This window comes from Pinus tabuliformis, chromosome 3_1 (genome assembly GCF_031772625.1).
Source record: "Pinus tabuliformis cultivar Carrire ecotype Pingquan chromosome 3_1, CPIR1, whole genome shotgun sequence".
NCBI classification, from domain to species: Eukaryota; Viridiplantae; Streptophyta; class Pinopsida; order Pinales; family Pinaceae; genus Pinus; species Pinus tabuliformis.
In genome coordinates, this window is record NC_142301.1 from 580,817,425 (window position 1) to 580,834,135 (window position 16,711).

The window sequence follows — 16,711 nt, forward strand, 5'->3', positions numbered from 1 at the left end:
CTAAACCTGAATCAAGGGATGGTGGCCCCTCAGTTATGGAAAGAGCCCAGAACGAGATATAACGACCCCCTGCAATTCTCTTATCCTTCGGCAGGATTCATAAATCTAAACTTCGACGGAGCCTCTAAAGGAAACCCAGGCCCAGCAGGAATTGGAGGTCTTTTCAGGGACGATCAAGGAAGAACGAAGTGGATCTACGTAGACAACGGAGGCATTATGAGTAACAATGAGGCGGAACTGATGGCAGTTCGTCAAGGTTTAAAGATAACTATTAGGAATGGATATAATAATCTAGAAGTGGAAGGAGATTCCCTAATGGTGATTCAAGTACTCAAAAAACTAAACAATGGGACCTCATGGGACAAAGTTACGCAGAGTTGGAGAACGGCTAGCCTAATCCAAGAATTGGAAATTATTCTAAGAAGATTTGAATACATGATCATCAAGCATGTTAGAAGAGAAGCCAACAGAGCAGCAGATTTCCTTGCGAACTGGGGAGGCCAGGAACAAGGAAGGAAAATGGATAGTATATGGACAATGCATTCAAAGGACCCAGGATTTGAACAGCTAAGTACGATTCTTAGTCAGGATAATCATGAAGACACGACTCAAAGATAGTAGAGACAGATGGCTCCCGATCGGGATGAGGAACAAGGTAGGTTGGGGTGGCAAGAGTGATCATTATAAGGGAAGGACAACCGGACATGAACACAGGAATGAGGTCGCCCTCCTAGCCAAAACAATGAGTAATCAACCAGCACAAGTTTCAAGAAATTGGAGTGGGGAAGGTGGAATGCAGATGATTAACTATAGTGGCGGCAGTGATGGCAGAGCGAGGAAGGTGGTGAAGGGGCATTATATGAAGGTGGCGGAGGGTAAAGGAAAGAGTATTTCAAGCGGGACGAAGGAGGAGCTGAACACGGTGCAGCCAGGAGGAACCATCTGGAAGGTCTGCGTTATCGGGTATGTGCAACCTGCGACCTCTGTTTCCTTATTACCTATCACAGTAGGCAGAATGGATATGTTTAATTATTGTGAAGCCCTTGATGATGAAAAGGGCCTGAGTGAGCTCGGCCGCCCCTCTGCCATTCATTGTGAGGGTAAACTGGGTCCGTCTTGGGTGGGAAATCCTGTTGAAAAGGGTAACTGTAGCCGGGAGTACAATCTGGAGAATAACCTGGAAAACCATATCAATAATTTCATTATAAGAGCAGAGGGGAGGCATGATAGTGGGGACTCAAAGATTATGCCCTTAGTCCACCACCTGATCCGCATGGCAGAGGGCCTTATACATCTTTGGTACACGGAGAATGGAAATCAGTGTTTGATTCACAAAATTGAAGGTGATTGCAGGAGAAGCAGAGGAACAACCAACGGGAAATTGGTAAGGGAAGATGACGACAAGAAACTCAAAAAACTGACACCTGTGATTGATGAATGTCTACAGGAGAGGGTAGAAGAAAGGATGGCGCGCCCGGGTCGTGGAAGAGGATGAGGTGGCAGAGGCTGTCCAAGGCAAGGGAACCCGGGAGGCAGGCCAACAGAAGCCCCAGGTAATCAGCGCAGAGGGAGAAGGTCCACTCTGACAGCAGTTCAGGAAGCGGCAAGAGCTTACCAGGCAGGCACAGATGAGGATATCCGCCGTATCATCCAAAATATGGAATCAAATGTGTTGGAGGAACAGTCGGGTTCAGAGACAGAAGAATGGGCAGAAATGGTTAGAGATCCAGGAAATACCAGGGGAAGGCTGACCCTGTACAGGCAGTCTCTGCATATTTACTGGGTCCTAAAATGCCTCCTGGCAAAGGCACTGGAATAGGTAGCGAAGGAAATGGTAGAAATTGCCAATGGTATGCCAAATATGCAAAAGGAAATGGTGGAAATTGCCAATGGTATGCCAAATATGCAAAAGGAAATGAAAAACTTCCAGACCATTATGATCAGACAGAACAACAAACTGGAGGAGATGTCTCAGTTGCTGTCTCGGTTGGCTGGCACTCACCCTAGTCAGGAGGAACAAATGGATATTCCCATGGATATGGACCAGAATATAGGAACCAGAAAGGAATGATTTTCTTGAGGCTCTGATGTGGTTTTTGAATCTCTTTTTTTTACAGTTTTATGCAAATCAATAGTATAATAGGTAGTTTCAGTTGTATAGTGCATATAGCCAGTATGGAAAGACTTGTCAAATTTTGTTTTTGGAATGCTTATAGCAAACTAAGGTGGCCAACAGACCTGGTTTCCCTTCGGGGCAGGTTGAGGCCACCAAAACGTTGTATCTGGTCTCTTTGTTTAACATAAATAGAAAAGAATGGTACTACCTCCACTTACAAAAAAAATAGTAAAGTTATAATTTATTTAGTTTTATTTTTTATTTTTTATAAGTAATGTAAAATATATGATACAATAAGAGTTTTGAAGCTTAGTATAAATTTATCAATATTTATCAACTATTTAATTTTCATAGTTACACTAGTATATTCCTTTTTTTTTTTTTTTTTTTTTTTTTTAAATTAAACAAAATAAAAAACTTTCCAAATAAACTACCTTTAAAAAAAAATTAAATTTGAATTAATAATGATAAAATATAATTAAAAACTAATAAAATTCCCACTAATTTTTCAATAACATGATTGTATACTTTTTATTGTCATCAATGATAAAGTTTTTTTTTGGTAGGTAAGCACCCATGAGGGATTTGAACCAGTGACTATCACAAGGAGTGCCTTAACAGTGCATCCATTCACCGTCAATCCAAAACCCCATAAACTCATCGATGATAAAATTAACCACACTTAAAACGCTATATTAATGCTTTCTCACATCAATGATTTATAAATCATTGATAGTCACCATAATCCCGATACCTACATTCACCGGCATGAAGGTACTCATCTGTTTTGACCCCACTCAACCCAGCCTTGAGTCCTTTATACCCCCTGCTCTCCTTGCCTTCTTTCATTCCTCTGGCCTTTTTACATGGAGCAGGCTTATAGATTCTTGGCACTCCAACCAGCCAATCTGGAAAAACCATCACCAACTCACCATTCCCCCTCCTCTCCATCCCCTATGGCAATCTGCTTTAAACAGTTTCTCCCGCATAGCTTTCTCTCATCCAGGCACCATTGACGAGCTGGTCTGGTCCTTTCCGAAACCTAACCTTCCTCTCACTGTCAAAAATATCTACTCTCTCATTTCTTCTACCCTCCCGCCTCCTCTCCCCATCTTCCCTATCAAGCTATGGAAAGCCCCCTGCCCCCTCAAGGCGATTCTCTTCTCCTGGCTCCTTTTCTCTAACAAGAACCTTACCTGGGAGGTTCTCCAGAGAAAAGGTTGGCATGGTCCGAGCAGGTGTTCTCTCTGCTCTGCTCATCCTGAATCAAACTTCCACATGTTTTTTGAATGCACAGCCTCCTCATCAATTTGGATTGAGCTCTCTCTCTCTCATGGTTTTACGCATCGCTCCTTTCCCTCTGTCCTGGACGCCTTCCTCTGGTGGAGCACTCAACGGCCCTCCTGGCGCGCACTCTTCATTTTAACTTGCTGGCACATCTGGACATGGCGGAATCACCATATTTTCCAGGATTCCAACACGCCTCTGCAATCTATTTTGGTCTCCATTTCAGGTTTTCTGCCCACCTCGGCGTAGCTTCGTGGCTCATATTTATCAACAGGCTGTCTCTTATTATCTCCACGGCTCTTTCTGTAATATCTCCAATATGTATACATCCAGCAATTATTTCTCTCATTGGTATGTTGCAGAAACAACAACAGTTTTTCTGTTATGGGGGAACGGCCTTCTGTCTCCAATCTATTTTTGGTCACCATTTCAGGTATTCTGCACACTTCCGCGTAGCATCGTAGGTCATATGCTCTCATTGGTATAATGCTGTAACAGCAAACAATCTTTCTGTCATGGGGGAACGACCTTCTGTTTTATGTCTCCACGGAGACAACTTATGTATTTCGACAAATTATATCACCTTAATATAATTATATCATGCTTTTTTCTGTTGAAAAAAAAAAAAATGTATTGACCTTGTGCCTTAATAAGGCCAAACCCCTATGAAACTAAATAATCTATTTATTACAAACTCCAAAGTTATATACTTATCAAACATAAAATCATCCAATCTTATTACAAAGTTCCTCCTAGATGTCAAAATTTGATAATGAAAAATATTATAGTTTCTATTAATGTAAAACCCTTATTTATTTACATAAATATTAGAATTTACATACACATGTGAAACTATACACTTAATTAAATTTTCTACAAAGTTCTTCTCATATTTATGACCTGTCCATTTGTTACGAGATTTGCGCAACACCTAAAAGACGCAAGTGAGTCACTATTCCACCGATATTAGACATGTTTTGTTGGTGAATATATCATGCGCCGCGTACCGTCGATGGAAGTTGTGCTTTTTGACTCGACTGCTCTCTGGATTGACTTTTTCCTGCACATTGGTTTGAATCCCAAATCCCGATCTGAATTTCTCAGGCAAATTCCTAGCAACTCAGCCAATGACAAATGCATTTAATATAGTTTTCAAGTTTTATGTTCATGTTGACTTCACACCCACCGCAGGCCTAGCCTCGAATTTCGCCCATCGAGTGAGCTCTGTCAGAACCCTCTTTGCACAACTACCCAACGCAAAATCATTAGTCGCTGTGTAGATCCCTTGGGATTTCTTCATTCTTCCTTTGTTGCAGTTCTTATTTAGGTGGGTTGTGAGAAAATGTGCGGTATATTTGCCTACCTTAATTACTGCGTGTGCAGGGAGAGGAGATACATCCTTGAGGTTCTCTTCAATGGCCTGAGAAGGCTCGAATACAGAGGCTATGACTCCGCAGGAATTTCAATTGATTCGCACCCAACAAATGAATCCAAAGATGGCAGATGCCAGTCCGGATTCTCTCCCCCTTTGGTGTTTCGCCAGGAGGGTAAGATCGACCAGTTAGTCAGGTCGGTCTATGAAGGTCAGTATGAAAGATCCTTTGAAAGCATAGCATAGAATGTGCATTGATTTCATTGGTATTGGTTTGGATATGTTCTGCGAGAAAATCGATATTGGGAAAATGCATGGCTTGCAGTTTTTCAAATGGGTCAGCTTTAATTTTTAGTGTAATTTAGGTTAAACTTTTCTCTTCAAAATTTCGATGCAGAAGCGGATGCGGCAGACTTGAATTTGGAGGAGTTATTCACAAACCATGTGGGGATTGCTCATACACGTTGGGCAACCCATGGACCCCCTTCTCCTAGAAACGGCCACCCACAGTCTTCTGGAAAAGAAAATGAGTTTTTGGTTGTTCACAATGGTATCATTACCAATTACATGGTATGCCCCTTTTCTTTTGCCTTTCTTTTATGAAAATTGTGGAACTTAGATATATGCAAAAAATTCGAAGTTTCGGTCCAGGCCATGGCTTAGATCAGAGTGATTCAGTGTAGTTGGCTCGTGTGGGGTATGCCAGATGGATTCCATGGAAATGAACACCACTCTTCCAAGTGAACCTTTTGTGCAGACTGATTTATTTACCGTAATGTTATTTGGGGTAGAAGTAAATTATACTGAGGTATCTTCATATCCTTGTCTCATTCAGAAATGGTTGCTTTGGCATATTCCAATAATATCCCTTTTAAAGACCCTATAGGATGGCTAACAAATTTTACTCCCGAAATCCTGCATGGAGGCTAATTGAATCATACCCTATAGGATGGCTAATGGAATGTATTACCGAAAGCCTCCATGAAGGCTAATTGAATCTGATATCTTATGCCCTTCTCTTAATCCTGTGACGTAATTGATTTGACGGATTAACAAATGGAAAATTCCAAAAGCACGCTAAAGTACGAGCAAGGCAACAGAATTTTTGGGACCTTTTTATGTTTCCTGTTACATTTCCTATTGCTTCTTTCTTTTGATATCTAAAGGGGAAAGTGTAAGCTATACTTCGAGATCCCCTTTGTATTACTGCATATGCACGAGTCCTTTAGATGTTCCAGGAAGTTAGAAAATGGAATCCATAAAAAGGACTTGGAAGGGTTTTGTTTAAGTTCTGCAGTGTATGGATCGGAGCAAACTGATTATAAGATCTGAAAGTGTCTATAAAATAACTTGTGTGAGGTTTTCCTTAAATTTTAATGGGATTTATTTGATATTTTTCCAGGACTGAGACTTGAGTCATCTAGTGTCCTTTCTTCATGAGCCAAACATTTGAATCATTACTGCACTGTCATGTTAGTTTGACAACGAATTAGTAATTTTGGGTAAAATGTAATTATTCAGTTTTATACCGAATTGTCAGTTATGTAACGGAGGTCGATGATATAAAACTAGTGAATGCCCATGAAATGTAAGTGAAGAGAATCATCGCTGAATAATACATTCCAATCCCTTGCCCCGTGGATGTTTCCTTGACACATTGTCGAGGTTTTACCATGTAAATCCTGTGTCTATTTGTGTGTTTGGTTTCCAGTTAGTTATGGTGTTTTCTTGGTCAATATTAACTGAATGTGTGTAGTTCTTTCCTCTTTTTCTTCTATTTCACCAACAAATGGTATTAGAGCTCCGAGGGCCGAGCGATTGGGCGTGAAGCTGTATCAGTTGTGAGGCGTTTTTTTTCCGTGAAAGAGCCTGTCCGCGTGAGAAGCCGTGTGAAGACCCTGCGTGAAGAATTGATGCTGTCTGCGTGAAGAAGGAATCAAGACCTCCCTGAGATCTGCGTGAGGCATTTCATTGCTGCGTGGCGGTTGGTTCTTAGCTGTGTGAAGACCGGCGAGGCGTGAAAGGCGACCTGAGAAGACCTGCGTGAGGTTTTTTTCGGATTTGCTGCGTGAAGGAGGGTAGACCTGCGTGAGGTTTTCTGTACCTGCGTGAGGGAATCAAACTGAATCAAATTGCGGATTTGCTGCGTGAAGGAGGCGTTGAGACCTGCGTCGACCTCCCTGAGATCTGCGTGGACCTGCTGGGCGTTTTCTGCGTGAAGGAACCGTGTGACCTGCGTGAAGAGCTGTTCTCTGCTCTGCGTGGACCTGCTGGAATCGTTGCTGAAGCCGTCGCGTTGAGGTGCCTGCGTGCTGCTTGCTAGAACCAGGCAGAGTCTGCATGAGGACTTGCATGCCAGAGCCATTGGAGAAAACAAAAGGAAGGGCTTTTTCTTTGTTTGTTAAAAGAAAAAAAATAACAAAGGGGTTTGCAAGAAAGAAATTTGTAAAATTTGTTTGTTTAAAAAAGAGGGCTCAATTTTTTTAAGAAAGGGAAACAAAGTTTTTTTTTAAGAAAAAGGGAAACAAAGGTTTTTTTTTTAAGAAAAGGATAGCTGGAAGACTGAAACCCTAGGAGAAGAACAAAATGGCCAAGATGTCGAATGCGAAATTCGAGGTGGAGAAATTCACCGGAAAGAGCAATTTTGCTCTTTGGAAACTGAAGGTTAGGGATCTGCTTGTGCAACAAGGGTTGCACAAGGCATTGGATGGGGCAACTAAGAAACCTGCAACCATGACTACTTCAGACTGGGAGGACTTGGATGCCCGAGCTCTCAATACCATCCGGTTATGCCTAGCGGCTACGGCGTCAGGATTGTGGGAAAAACTTGAAAATCTCTATATGACAAAATCATTAACCAACAGAATTTATCTGAAACGACAGTTATATAGTCTTCGAATGAAAGAAGGTTCAAACGTTGCAGAACATTTGAATGTTTTTAATACACTAATATGTCAATTAACAGATATGGAAGTCAAAATACAGGAAGAAGATAAAGCCATAACCTTGCTGTGTTCTCTGCCTGAATCGTGGGATCACTTCGTAACTTCAATCAGCTTCAGCTCTGCTGATTCTTTGAAGTTTGAATCAGTCGTGGGAGCTCTCCTGTCTGAAGAAGTACGAAGGAAATCCAACACTGAAACAGTTGCATCAGAAGCCATGGTCGCTAGAGGACGCTCAAAGGAAAGAGGAGAAAAACCAAGGGGGTCTTCCAGATCGAAATCGAAGGGAAAGAAGTGTAAGGCAAAATGTTGGAACTGCGGTAAAATTGGACACTTGAAGAAGGACTGTTGGAAACGAAAGGAATCCGAAAACCTGAAGAACGAAGCGAATCAGGTTGATTCAGGTATGATAGACGAAGTTTTATCTGCTGAAGAATTATGTATGATAGATGAAACTTCACCTGAATGTAATGTCTCTCAGGGTTTAGATAGCTGGCTGTTAGACTCTGGTGCTTCGCATCACATGTGCCCACATAGAAATTGGTTTACTTCGTATAAAAATGTAAATGGTAGTTCTGGGGTTATGGGTAACAATGTGTCATGTCAGACTGTTGGGATGGGAGATATCAGGATTAAGATGTATGATAACACAATTAGGACATTAACTAGTGTTAGACAGGTACCTGATTTGAAGAAAAATTTGATTTCTTTGGGAGTGTTGGATTCAGATGGTTATAAGTTTACAGGTCAGGATGGCGTCTTGAAAGTCTTTAAAGGAGCCCTTGTGGTTATGAAGGCAGAAAAGGTTGGAAATCTTTACAGGTTAAAAGGAAGTACTCAAGTCAGTGAAGCAGCGGTTGCATCAGAGAAGGAAGAAGCAGGTACTCGTCTGTGGCATCAGCGATTGGGTCATATGAGCGAGAAAGGTCTTCATATACTGATGAAATGTAAATCTCTTCCCGGTCTGAAATCCTTGAAGTTAGATTTCTGTAAACATTGTGTGTATGCAAAACAGTGTAAATAGAGTTTTAAAGTTGGAAATCATAATAGTAAAGATGTTTTAGACTATATTCATTCTGATCTGTGGGGGCCATCCCCTGTTGTGTCATATGGAGGTGCATTGTATTTTTTAACGTTCATTGATGATTACTCCCATAAAGTTTGGGTCTATATGCTAAAAAGGAAAGCTGATGTATTAAATGTCTTTAAACAATTTAAAGTAATGGTAGAGAAAAGAACAGGCAAATCTATTAAATGTCTAAAAACTGACAATGGTGGTGAGTTCACTTCAGTTGAATTTGAACAATACTGTAAGGATGAGGGAATTGTTAGACACAAAACTGCTGTTTATACTCCTCAGTAAAATGGTGTTGCTGAGCGTATGAATCAGACTCTTATGGAAAGAGCCAGAAGCATGATCAGCAATGCTAACTTGCAAAAGGAGTTGTGGGTAGAAGCAGTATCTACTGCTTGTTATTTAGTTAACAGATCACCTTCAGTAGCAATTGCTTGTAAAATTCCTGAAGAAGTTTGGACAGGTCAGTCTTGTGACTATTCACATTTGAGGATATTTGGCTGTGATGCTTATTCTCTTATTCCGAAAAATCAGCGTTCAAAATTAGATCCAAAGTCGAAATGTTATGTCTTTGTTGGGTATGACTATGCAGTGAAAGGATATAGGTTGTGGGATTCTACATTGCGGAAGATAGTCATTAGTAGAGATGTAACATTTGATGAATCCTCTCTGTTAAAATCAAGTGTTGAAAGAATTGAACAGGAACAGGTATCGCCGAATCAACAAGTTCAGTTGGAGGCTAGACCTTTCGGTAACAGTCGAAAGGAAGGAGAGACTTCTGGAGAAAAAGGTGTTGAAGACACAAAGGAAGCCGTTGAAGCTTCTGAACCAGTGCAAGTTTTTGAACCAGTTCAGCAACCAGTCGCTCTGAGAAGGTCTACAAGGGAAAGGAAAACTCCCAAAAGGTATGAAGATTCTGCTTCATCTTTTGCTTTGATTACTGAAGATGGGGAACCCTCTTGTTATCAGGAAGCAGTAGATGATACAGATAGCGAGAAATAGAAAATGGCTATGGAAGAAGAAATGGACTCCTTAGCCAAGAACAATACCTGGGATCTTGTAGAGCTTCCTGAAGGGAGAAGTATTGTTGGATGTAAATGGGTCTTCAAGCTAAAACGGAAAGTTGATGGAAGTATCGAAAGGTATAAGGCACGACTGGTAGCAAAAGGGTATTCTCAGGTTGAAGGTATAGACTTTCATGAGATTTTTTCTCCAGTTGTAAAACAAAGTTTCTACATGGTGATTTGAACGAAGAGATATATATGGAACAACCAGAAGGTTTTGTACGAGGTTGCAACAGAAGATTAGTTTGCAAGCTTAGGAAATCATTGTATGGTCTGAGGCAGTCTCCCAGACAATGGTACAAGAAGTTTGATTCCTTCATGGTGAGCCAAAACTTTATAAGAAGTGAGTATGATCATTGTGTGGACTTCAAAAGTTTCAATGGCATATTCATTATCTTAGCTTTGTATGTTGACGATATGCTTATTGCAAGCAAAAGCATGGAAGAGATCAACAGGTTAAAGGCTCAACTCTCTAGGACGTTTGATATGAAGGATCTTGGAGCAGCAAAACATATCTTGGGCATGGAGATACACAGAGACAGGAAAAATGGTAAGCTTTGGTTATCACAGCAGAAGTATGTGGAGAAGGTACTTGAAAAGTTCTCTATGAATAATGTGAAACCTGTTAATGTTCCACTAGCTTCCCATTTTAAGCTTTCTTCGGTTTTGAGTCCTAGAGCTGATGAAGAAAAGCAGTATATGTCTCATGTACCATATGCAAATGCTGTAGGCAACTTAATGTATGTGATGGTATCTACAAGACCTGACATTTCACATGCAGTTGGGGTTGTTAGCAGGTTCATGGCAAATCCAGGTAAAGAACATTGGCAAGCAGTGAAATGGGTGCTTCGATATCTAAGAGGCACAAGTGACCATTGCATCGTCTTTAATGGTAGTGAAGGATCAGTCTGCGGATATGTAGATGCTGACTATGCAGGTGATTTGGACAAAAGAAGATCTACTATAGGTTACGTCTTTACTCTTGCAGGTGGAGCAATTAGTTGGATGTCAAAGCTTCAAGAAACAGTTGCGTTGTCCACTACCGAAGCCGAATATATAGCTGCTTCAGATGCCAGTAAAGAAGCAATCTGGTTAAAGGGTCTGCTCGATGAGATTGGAAGGACGCAAGAGAAAGTGAATGTACTTTGTGACAGTCAAAGCGCTATTCACTTGGCTACAAATCCTGCTTATCACAGCAGAACCAAGCACATTGATGTAAGGTATCATTTTCTGAGACATGTGATCGATGGCGGAAAAGTAGCTCTTCAAAAGGTCCATACGCGAGAGAATTGTGCAGACATGTTCACAAAGCTAGTTACAATAGAGAAGCTGCGGTGGTGTTTAGCTTCTCTTGGCTTGCAGAAAAGATGATGAATGGGCATGGGCAAGGGATTAGGAAAATTGTTGTCAAGGTGGAGTTTGTTAGTTTGACAACGAATTAGTAATTTTGGGTAAAATGTAATTATTCAGTTTTATACCGAATTGTCAGTTATGTAACGGAGGTCGATGATATAAAACTAGTGAATGCCCATGAAATGTAAGTGAAGAGAATCATTGCTGAATAATACATTCCAATCCCTTGCCCCGTGGATGTTTCCTTGACACATTGTCGAGGTTTTACCACGTAAATCCTGTGTCTATTTGTGTGTTTGGTTTCCAGTTAGTTATGGTGTTTTCTTGGTCAATATTAACTGAATGTGTGTAGTTCTTTCCTCTTTTTCTTCTATTTCACCAACATGTCATCTATTTCACTGAAAGATCTAAGTGTATTTGTTTGAGCTTCCCAATTCACTGGTTTGAAATTTTATTTTGACCTTCCAATTCCCTTTTATATGTTAAACTTATCAAACTGTTTAGTGTTTATATTCTTTTCTGTAAATGGTGTTTCTTACAATAAATTTTTATTGCAGTAATACTTTTATTCTAAGTAAAATAATTAAGCCTTGTCTTTTTACATAAACATATAGCTATATCCTCTGTTTACAATGGATGCCAAAAAAATCTTTCAATGTTGGAAGTGACGACATAGACGAATATTAGATGTGACTACGCTACTTAGATTTAAATCAACCTTATCATGCTCAATTTGGTTTCAATATTCAAAATCCATTGATACCGTTTCTACTGCGGTTTTCAGGTTCTGAAGGAGACTCTACTCCGACATGGTTTTAAGTTTGAGTCAGATACTGACACAGAAGTTATTCCAAAGTTGGCAAAGTTCGTCTTTGACAGGCTATCAGAACAAAAGACGAATGATGGAGAAGGTGAATGCTCTTGATTTAGAAAAAAATGATCTACCTGTGATTAGATGCATGTCCCTGCAATGCATTTCTTTGATGCAAAGATCAAGTGCCTTTTAACTTGATTATTAATATATCATTTCTGCTTAATGAAGGGGTATTACTGGTAGACTGTTTTTTTTTTTTTTTTTTTAACAACACCTTTCTATAGGAGTTTTGTGTGCTTTACTTGGGATTCTGAGTATCTGATTGTCAGCAGGTAGTGAGAAGGTTCCCTTTACCCAAGTTGTTATGGAGGTTATGAGGCAACTCGAAGGAGCCTATGCTCTTATTTTCAAGAGTCCACACTACCCAAATGAGTTGGTTGCATGTAAGCGTGGCAGTCCATTGCTGCTTGGCATTAAGGTCAGTGCTTTGCGCCATGGATTTATGCTTGTTCAACACAGGAAACAAGCGATACTTTTAATGCAGAGCTTAATATTCTATAGAAACTAATCATTGCTTTTTACTGATCAGTATAATCAACACCTTTTTATTATATACATATACTTTAGGAATTGGCTGAGGATGGGAAAGGTGGAGCTGCTTTTCATGATGGAAAAGTTAGACTGAATAAGGAGAATGGAAAGCCCAAAGAATTGTTCTTTGCAAGTGATGCCAATGCATTAATTGAACATACAAGAGAAGTGTTGGTCCTTGAGGATAATGAAGTTGCTCATGTTAAGGTATGTCATCTGTTTTTTTACGAGTACAATATTGTGATTATTTTATCTTTAAAATCTCATCCAAGGCTAGAGGCACTGCTTTTCAAGATCACACGATCAGATTACTGGAAGATGAAACTTGATATTTTTTCCATCAATGGAAGTGACGTATCTTTCATGTTAGTTTTTTAAATCCAAGTGTCAATTTGACACTTAGACAGCAATACACATGAAACACGTGCTTGCATTTTTTAAAAGATGCAATATGTCGATGAATTACCACACATGAATCACACGAACCTGCAATTGTTTTATATGCTTTTGATAGGACGGCGGCGTATCAGTATTCAAGTTTGATTTTGACAAAGCAAAGAAGATGGGGGGTTTACCACGTCCTGCTTCTGTTGAACGTGCTTTATCTATCTTGGAGATGGAAGTTGAACAAATAAAAAAGGGAAATTATGAGCATTTCATGCAAAAAGAGATTCATGAACAGCCTGAGTCTTTAACAACAACAATGAGAGGAAGGCTAATTAGAGGAGGGGACAGCAAGTTAAAGGGTGTTCTTTTAGGTGGCCTTAAGGATCATTTGTGGACGATTAGGCGGTGCAGGAGAATTATTTTCATTGGTTGTGGTACAAGCTATAATGCTGCCTTGGCATCTAGATCGATTGTTGAGGAGCTTTCTGGTAAGCTTAAATGTAATCATGGTATTGGGCCAGCCAGAGTAAATGTTTTCAAACATTTGGAGTTGTAAAGGAGATTTCATTTCAAGATTTTACATATTAATGGTTTGTGCATTGCTTTCTGCATGAAGGTGTCCCCGTGACAATGGAGCTTGCAAGCGATTTACTAGATAGACAAGGACCAATTTATAGAGAAGATACCGCAGTATTTGTCAGTCAGTCAGGAGAAACAGCAGATACTCTGCTGGCATTAGAATATGCTTTGAGAAAAGGAGCATTGTGTGTTGGAATTACAAATACTGTGGGTAGTGCCATAGCAAGGAAAACACACTGCGGTGTTCATATCAATGCTGGGTGTGAGATTGGTGTTGCTAGTACTAAGGTAATATGCCTTTCTCTTCCTCAGTTTTTCTCTTGATTCTGCTTTCCATTTGATTCCATTATCAAGTTTTTCCTCATATCAGCGGAATTTTTTGATGATTGCAGGCTTACACAAGTCAGATAGCAGTAATTGCTATGTTGGCCCTGGCTGTTGGAGAGGATTCAATTTCGAGTCAATCACGTAGAGAGGCAATATTAGATGGACTTTTTGACTTGCCAAGTAAGTTTAGTATGCTTCCTTGAAAATTTTGAATGATGGCTCAACTTCAAGTAGTAGATGCCGTTTTCCCATTAAAACTGTAATTGTATCAGTGAAGTTCCATTTATTTGGTTGTGGATTTTGATGGTAGACAAAGTCAGAGAGGTATTGAAGCTGGATGGTGAAATGAAGGAGCTTGCGATGCTATTGATGGGTGAGCAGTCACTGCTAATGTTTGGCCGTGGATATAACTATGCCACAGCATTGGAGGGTGCCTTGAAAGTCAAAGAAGTGGCGCTTATGCACAGTGAAGGAATTCTTGCTGGTGAAATGAAGCATGGCCCTCTAGCACTTGTTGATGAGACACTTCCGATAATTGTGATTGCGACACATGATAATTGTTTCAGGTAATGCCTAAACACCACTGGTCTTCTGAATAAATAAATGTCATAAACTGGCGAATCATAAATGTTGACCTTGCTTTATAGTGAATCCTGATGAAAGTTTTCATATTTAAACAGCAAGCAACAATCGGTAATTCAACAACTTCAGGCACGTAGAGGGCGCTTGATAGTGATGTGCTCGAAGGGAGAGGCATCCTTGGTATGCCCAAATGGCGGTTGTCGTGTTATTGAAGTTCCTCAAGTACAGGATTGCCTTCAACCTGTCATTAACATCGTACCATTGCAGGTATCTTCATCTGGTTGTAGCTCAAGTTTCTAATTTTACTTGCAGATGTAGGCATTACAGATGAACTATATTGTTGAAATAAGTTGTATTTTTCTGTTGGTTTTCAGTGTATCTGGAGTAATTAGATATGTTATATTGTTATCTGACACTAGTTTTTTGTATTTTGGGCAGCTCCTAGCATATCATCTTACTGTTCTTCGTGGTTATGATGTCGATCAACCTCGTAACCTTGCAAAGAGTGTCACGACTGAGTAAAAAGAGATTTTTTCCTCCTTGTTCCCTGTTGTTGAATTGTTATAGGTAACAATTGAATATCCGTATAAATGACACAAGAAACAGACTCAGGCATACAGGAATGGGGGTCCAATTTATTTTTCATTCCCCCCTCGGCCATGGAGGGGATCACTTGATATTTAAGCTTCCCTCGGAAACTTTGCAATTAATAGGGAAGGAGGCATTACAGCCGTACTCTGGTTCTGTTGTCTGTAATTCATTATTGAAACATTTCTATCTTCTAAAGCATTCGAGGGACATTAGAAACATGGTAACTCCATGCATTTTTTTTTATGTATAAAATATATTCATTTTTCCTGACTTAAAAGAAGTGGTTTTTTCTTTTTTAATAAATTATTTATATATAATTTATAGGAGGCCCTTTTTACCTTGTTGTAATTATTTATGCACTCAATATAGAATAGAATTTATATTGTTACGTTATTTAAAATTATTGATTAAAATAATTGAATGTTAAATCATACTTTAATATCTATTTTATTATATATAAAGTAATTGGAAGTATTTTTTTATTAATACCATTTTTTTATATTTCAATAACTTTAAATAAAATTTCATTGTTTTTGGAAGAATGAAGTTTTTGGTGCTCTGCCTATTGCTCCCGAAATTCTAGCTGCTTCATTTTGTTAGTGTTCCATGGTGTTGGGCTCAGGACTTGCTCCTCCTCTGCCCCGTCCAGCCCCAAACATAGCTGCTTTCAACACCCTTGTCTTAGCATGTCCTTGGACTCAGAAATACCATCCTTCACAGCTTATAAAAAAACTTGATGAAATCCCCTAAGTCTCTATCCATGGGAATCAACCACGTTCAATGGCGCCAAAGCTTGCAGATTGAGGGCTGATATTTCAATTCTAAGTGTTTGGCTTTCCCTGAGATCTCTAAATATTCAGACTGACAAGAATTGCGCCCCTTGATTAAGGGGAAGCTCGTTCCATCTTTCTGCAATAATGATTTTTTTACCTTTTTGTTTGAGGAGAATTTGATTGAGATCTAACCTTCAGGGGTGGTCTGTATTTTATGGGATCGCAGGTATTGTATCTCAATCAAATTTTAATCCTAAAAATGATATCCCATTGATTGTTCCAGTATTATGTGTTAAACTCCCTCTCATCTTCCCTTGCACTATTCCAATAAGGAAAATATCAAGAATATTGGCAATGCTCTAAGAGAATATATTGATTGCGCTGAACCACAAGACATGATGTTTCCCTGTGCTTGGATATGTGTTGAAGTGGATCTATAAAAGGGCCTCTAGCAAAGCAGTCAGTTCCACCAAAGGCCCATGGACCAAACCTTAGGGTCCAAAGGGATCCATCCCTTCCAAGTGCCCCCCAAGTGCCCCCAGTGGCATAGTCCACTAATGGAAAAGATAACGATGATGATCCTTTAGCTGCAGATATGAGGTCCTTGCACATTTAGAGAATATGGAGGACCCTCATATCCCTCCTTAAAAAATGGAGGTCCCCATGATCCCTTATTCGAGTACGAGAGAACGAGGACCATTGGAAGAAATTCCCCCTTTAGAGGATGTGCCGATCCCAAATTGAAATGCAGAGATGCTTGAATAAGAAGAAGATGAGGTATATCATTCATCAATAGCTGCAGAAATCCTTTGGGCCCTCTCTTGGCTCAATAGATGAAAAAATAGGAGAATTGGAAGA

At 39.8% G+C, this 16,711-nt stretch overlaps 1 protein-coding gene across 1 annotated transcript; it reads left to right on the top strand.

The window, feature by feature from the left end:
• Positions 1-4,379: 4,379 nt before the first annotated feature.
• Positions 4,380-15,360, top strand: LOC149188324 (glutamine--fructose-6-phosphate aminotransferase [isomerizing] 1-like). Its single transcript, XM_089411645.1, has 11 exons — positions 4,380-4,986; positions 5,173-5,345; positions 11,994-12,120; positions 12,356-12,501; positions 12,651-12,821; positions 13,129-13,489; positions 13,618-13,868; positions 13,973-14,087; positions 14,218-14,473; positions 14,588-14,756; positions 14,928-15,360. The coding sequence occupies exons 1-11, from the start codon at positions 4,746-4,748 to the stop codon at positions 15,009-15,011; spliced, it is 2,094 nt and encodes a 697-aa protein (XP_089267771.1). The 5' UTR covers positions 4,380-4,745; the 3' UTR covers positions 15,012-15,360.
• The last annotated feature ends 1,351 nt before the right edge of the window (positions 15,361-16,711 follow it).

What these genes read in the sequence shown, in the direction of transcription:
- LOC149188324 (XM_089411645.1), top strand. Translation starts at nt 4,746, where the DNA reads ATGTGCGGTATATTTGCCTACCTTAATTACTGCGTGTGCAGGGAGAGG. An exon ending in AGTCAGGTCGGTCTATGAAG is followed by an intron (nt 4,987 to 5,172) that starts GTCAGTATGAAA and finishes ATTTCGATGCAG; the next exon opens with AAGCGGATGCGGCAGACTTG. An exon ending in TTAACATCGTACCATTGCAG is followed by an intron (nt 14,757 to 14,927) that starts GTATCTTCATCT and finishes TATTTTGGGCAG; the next exon opens with CTCCTAGCATATCATCTTAC.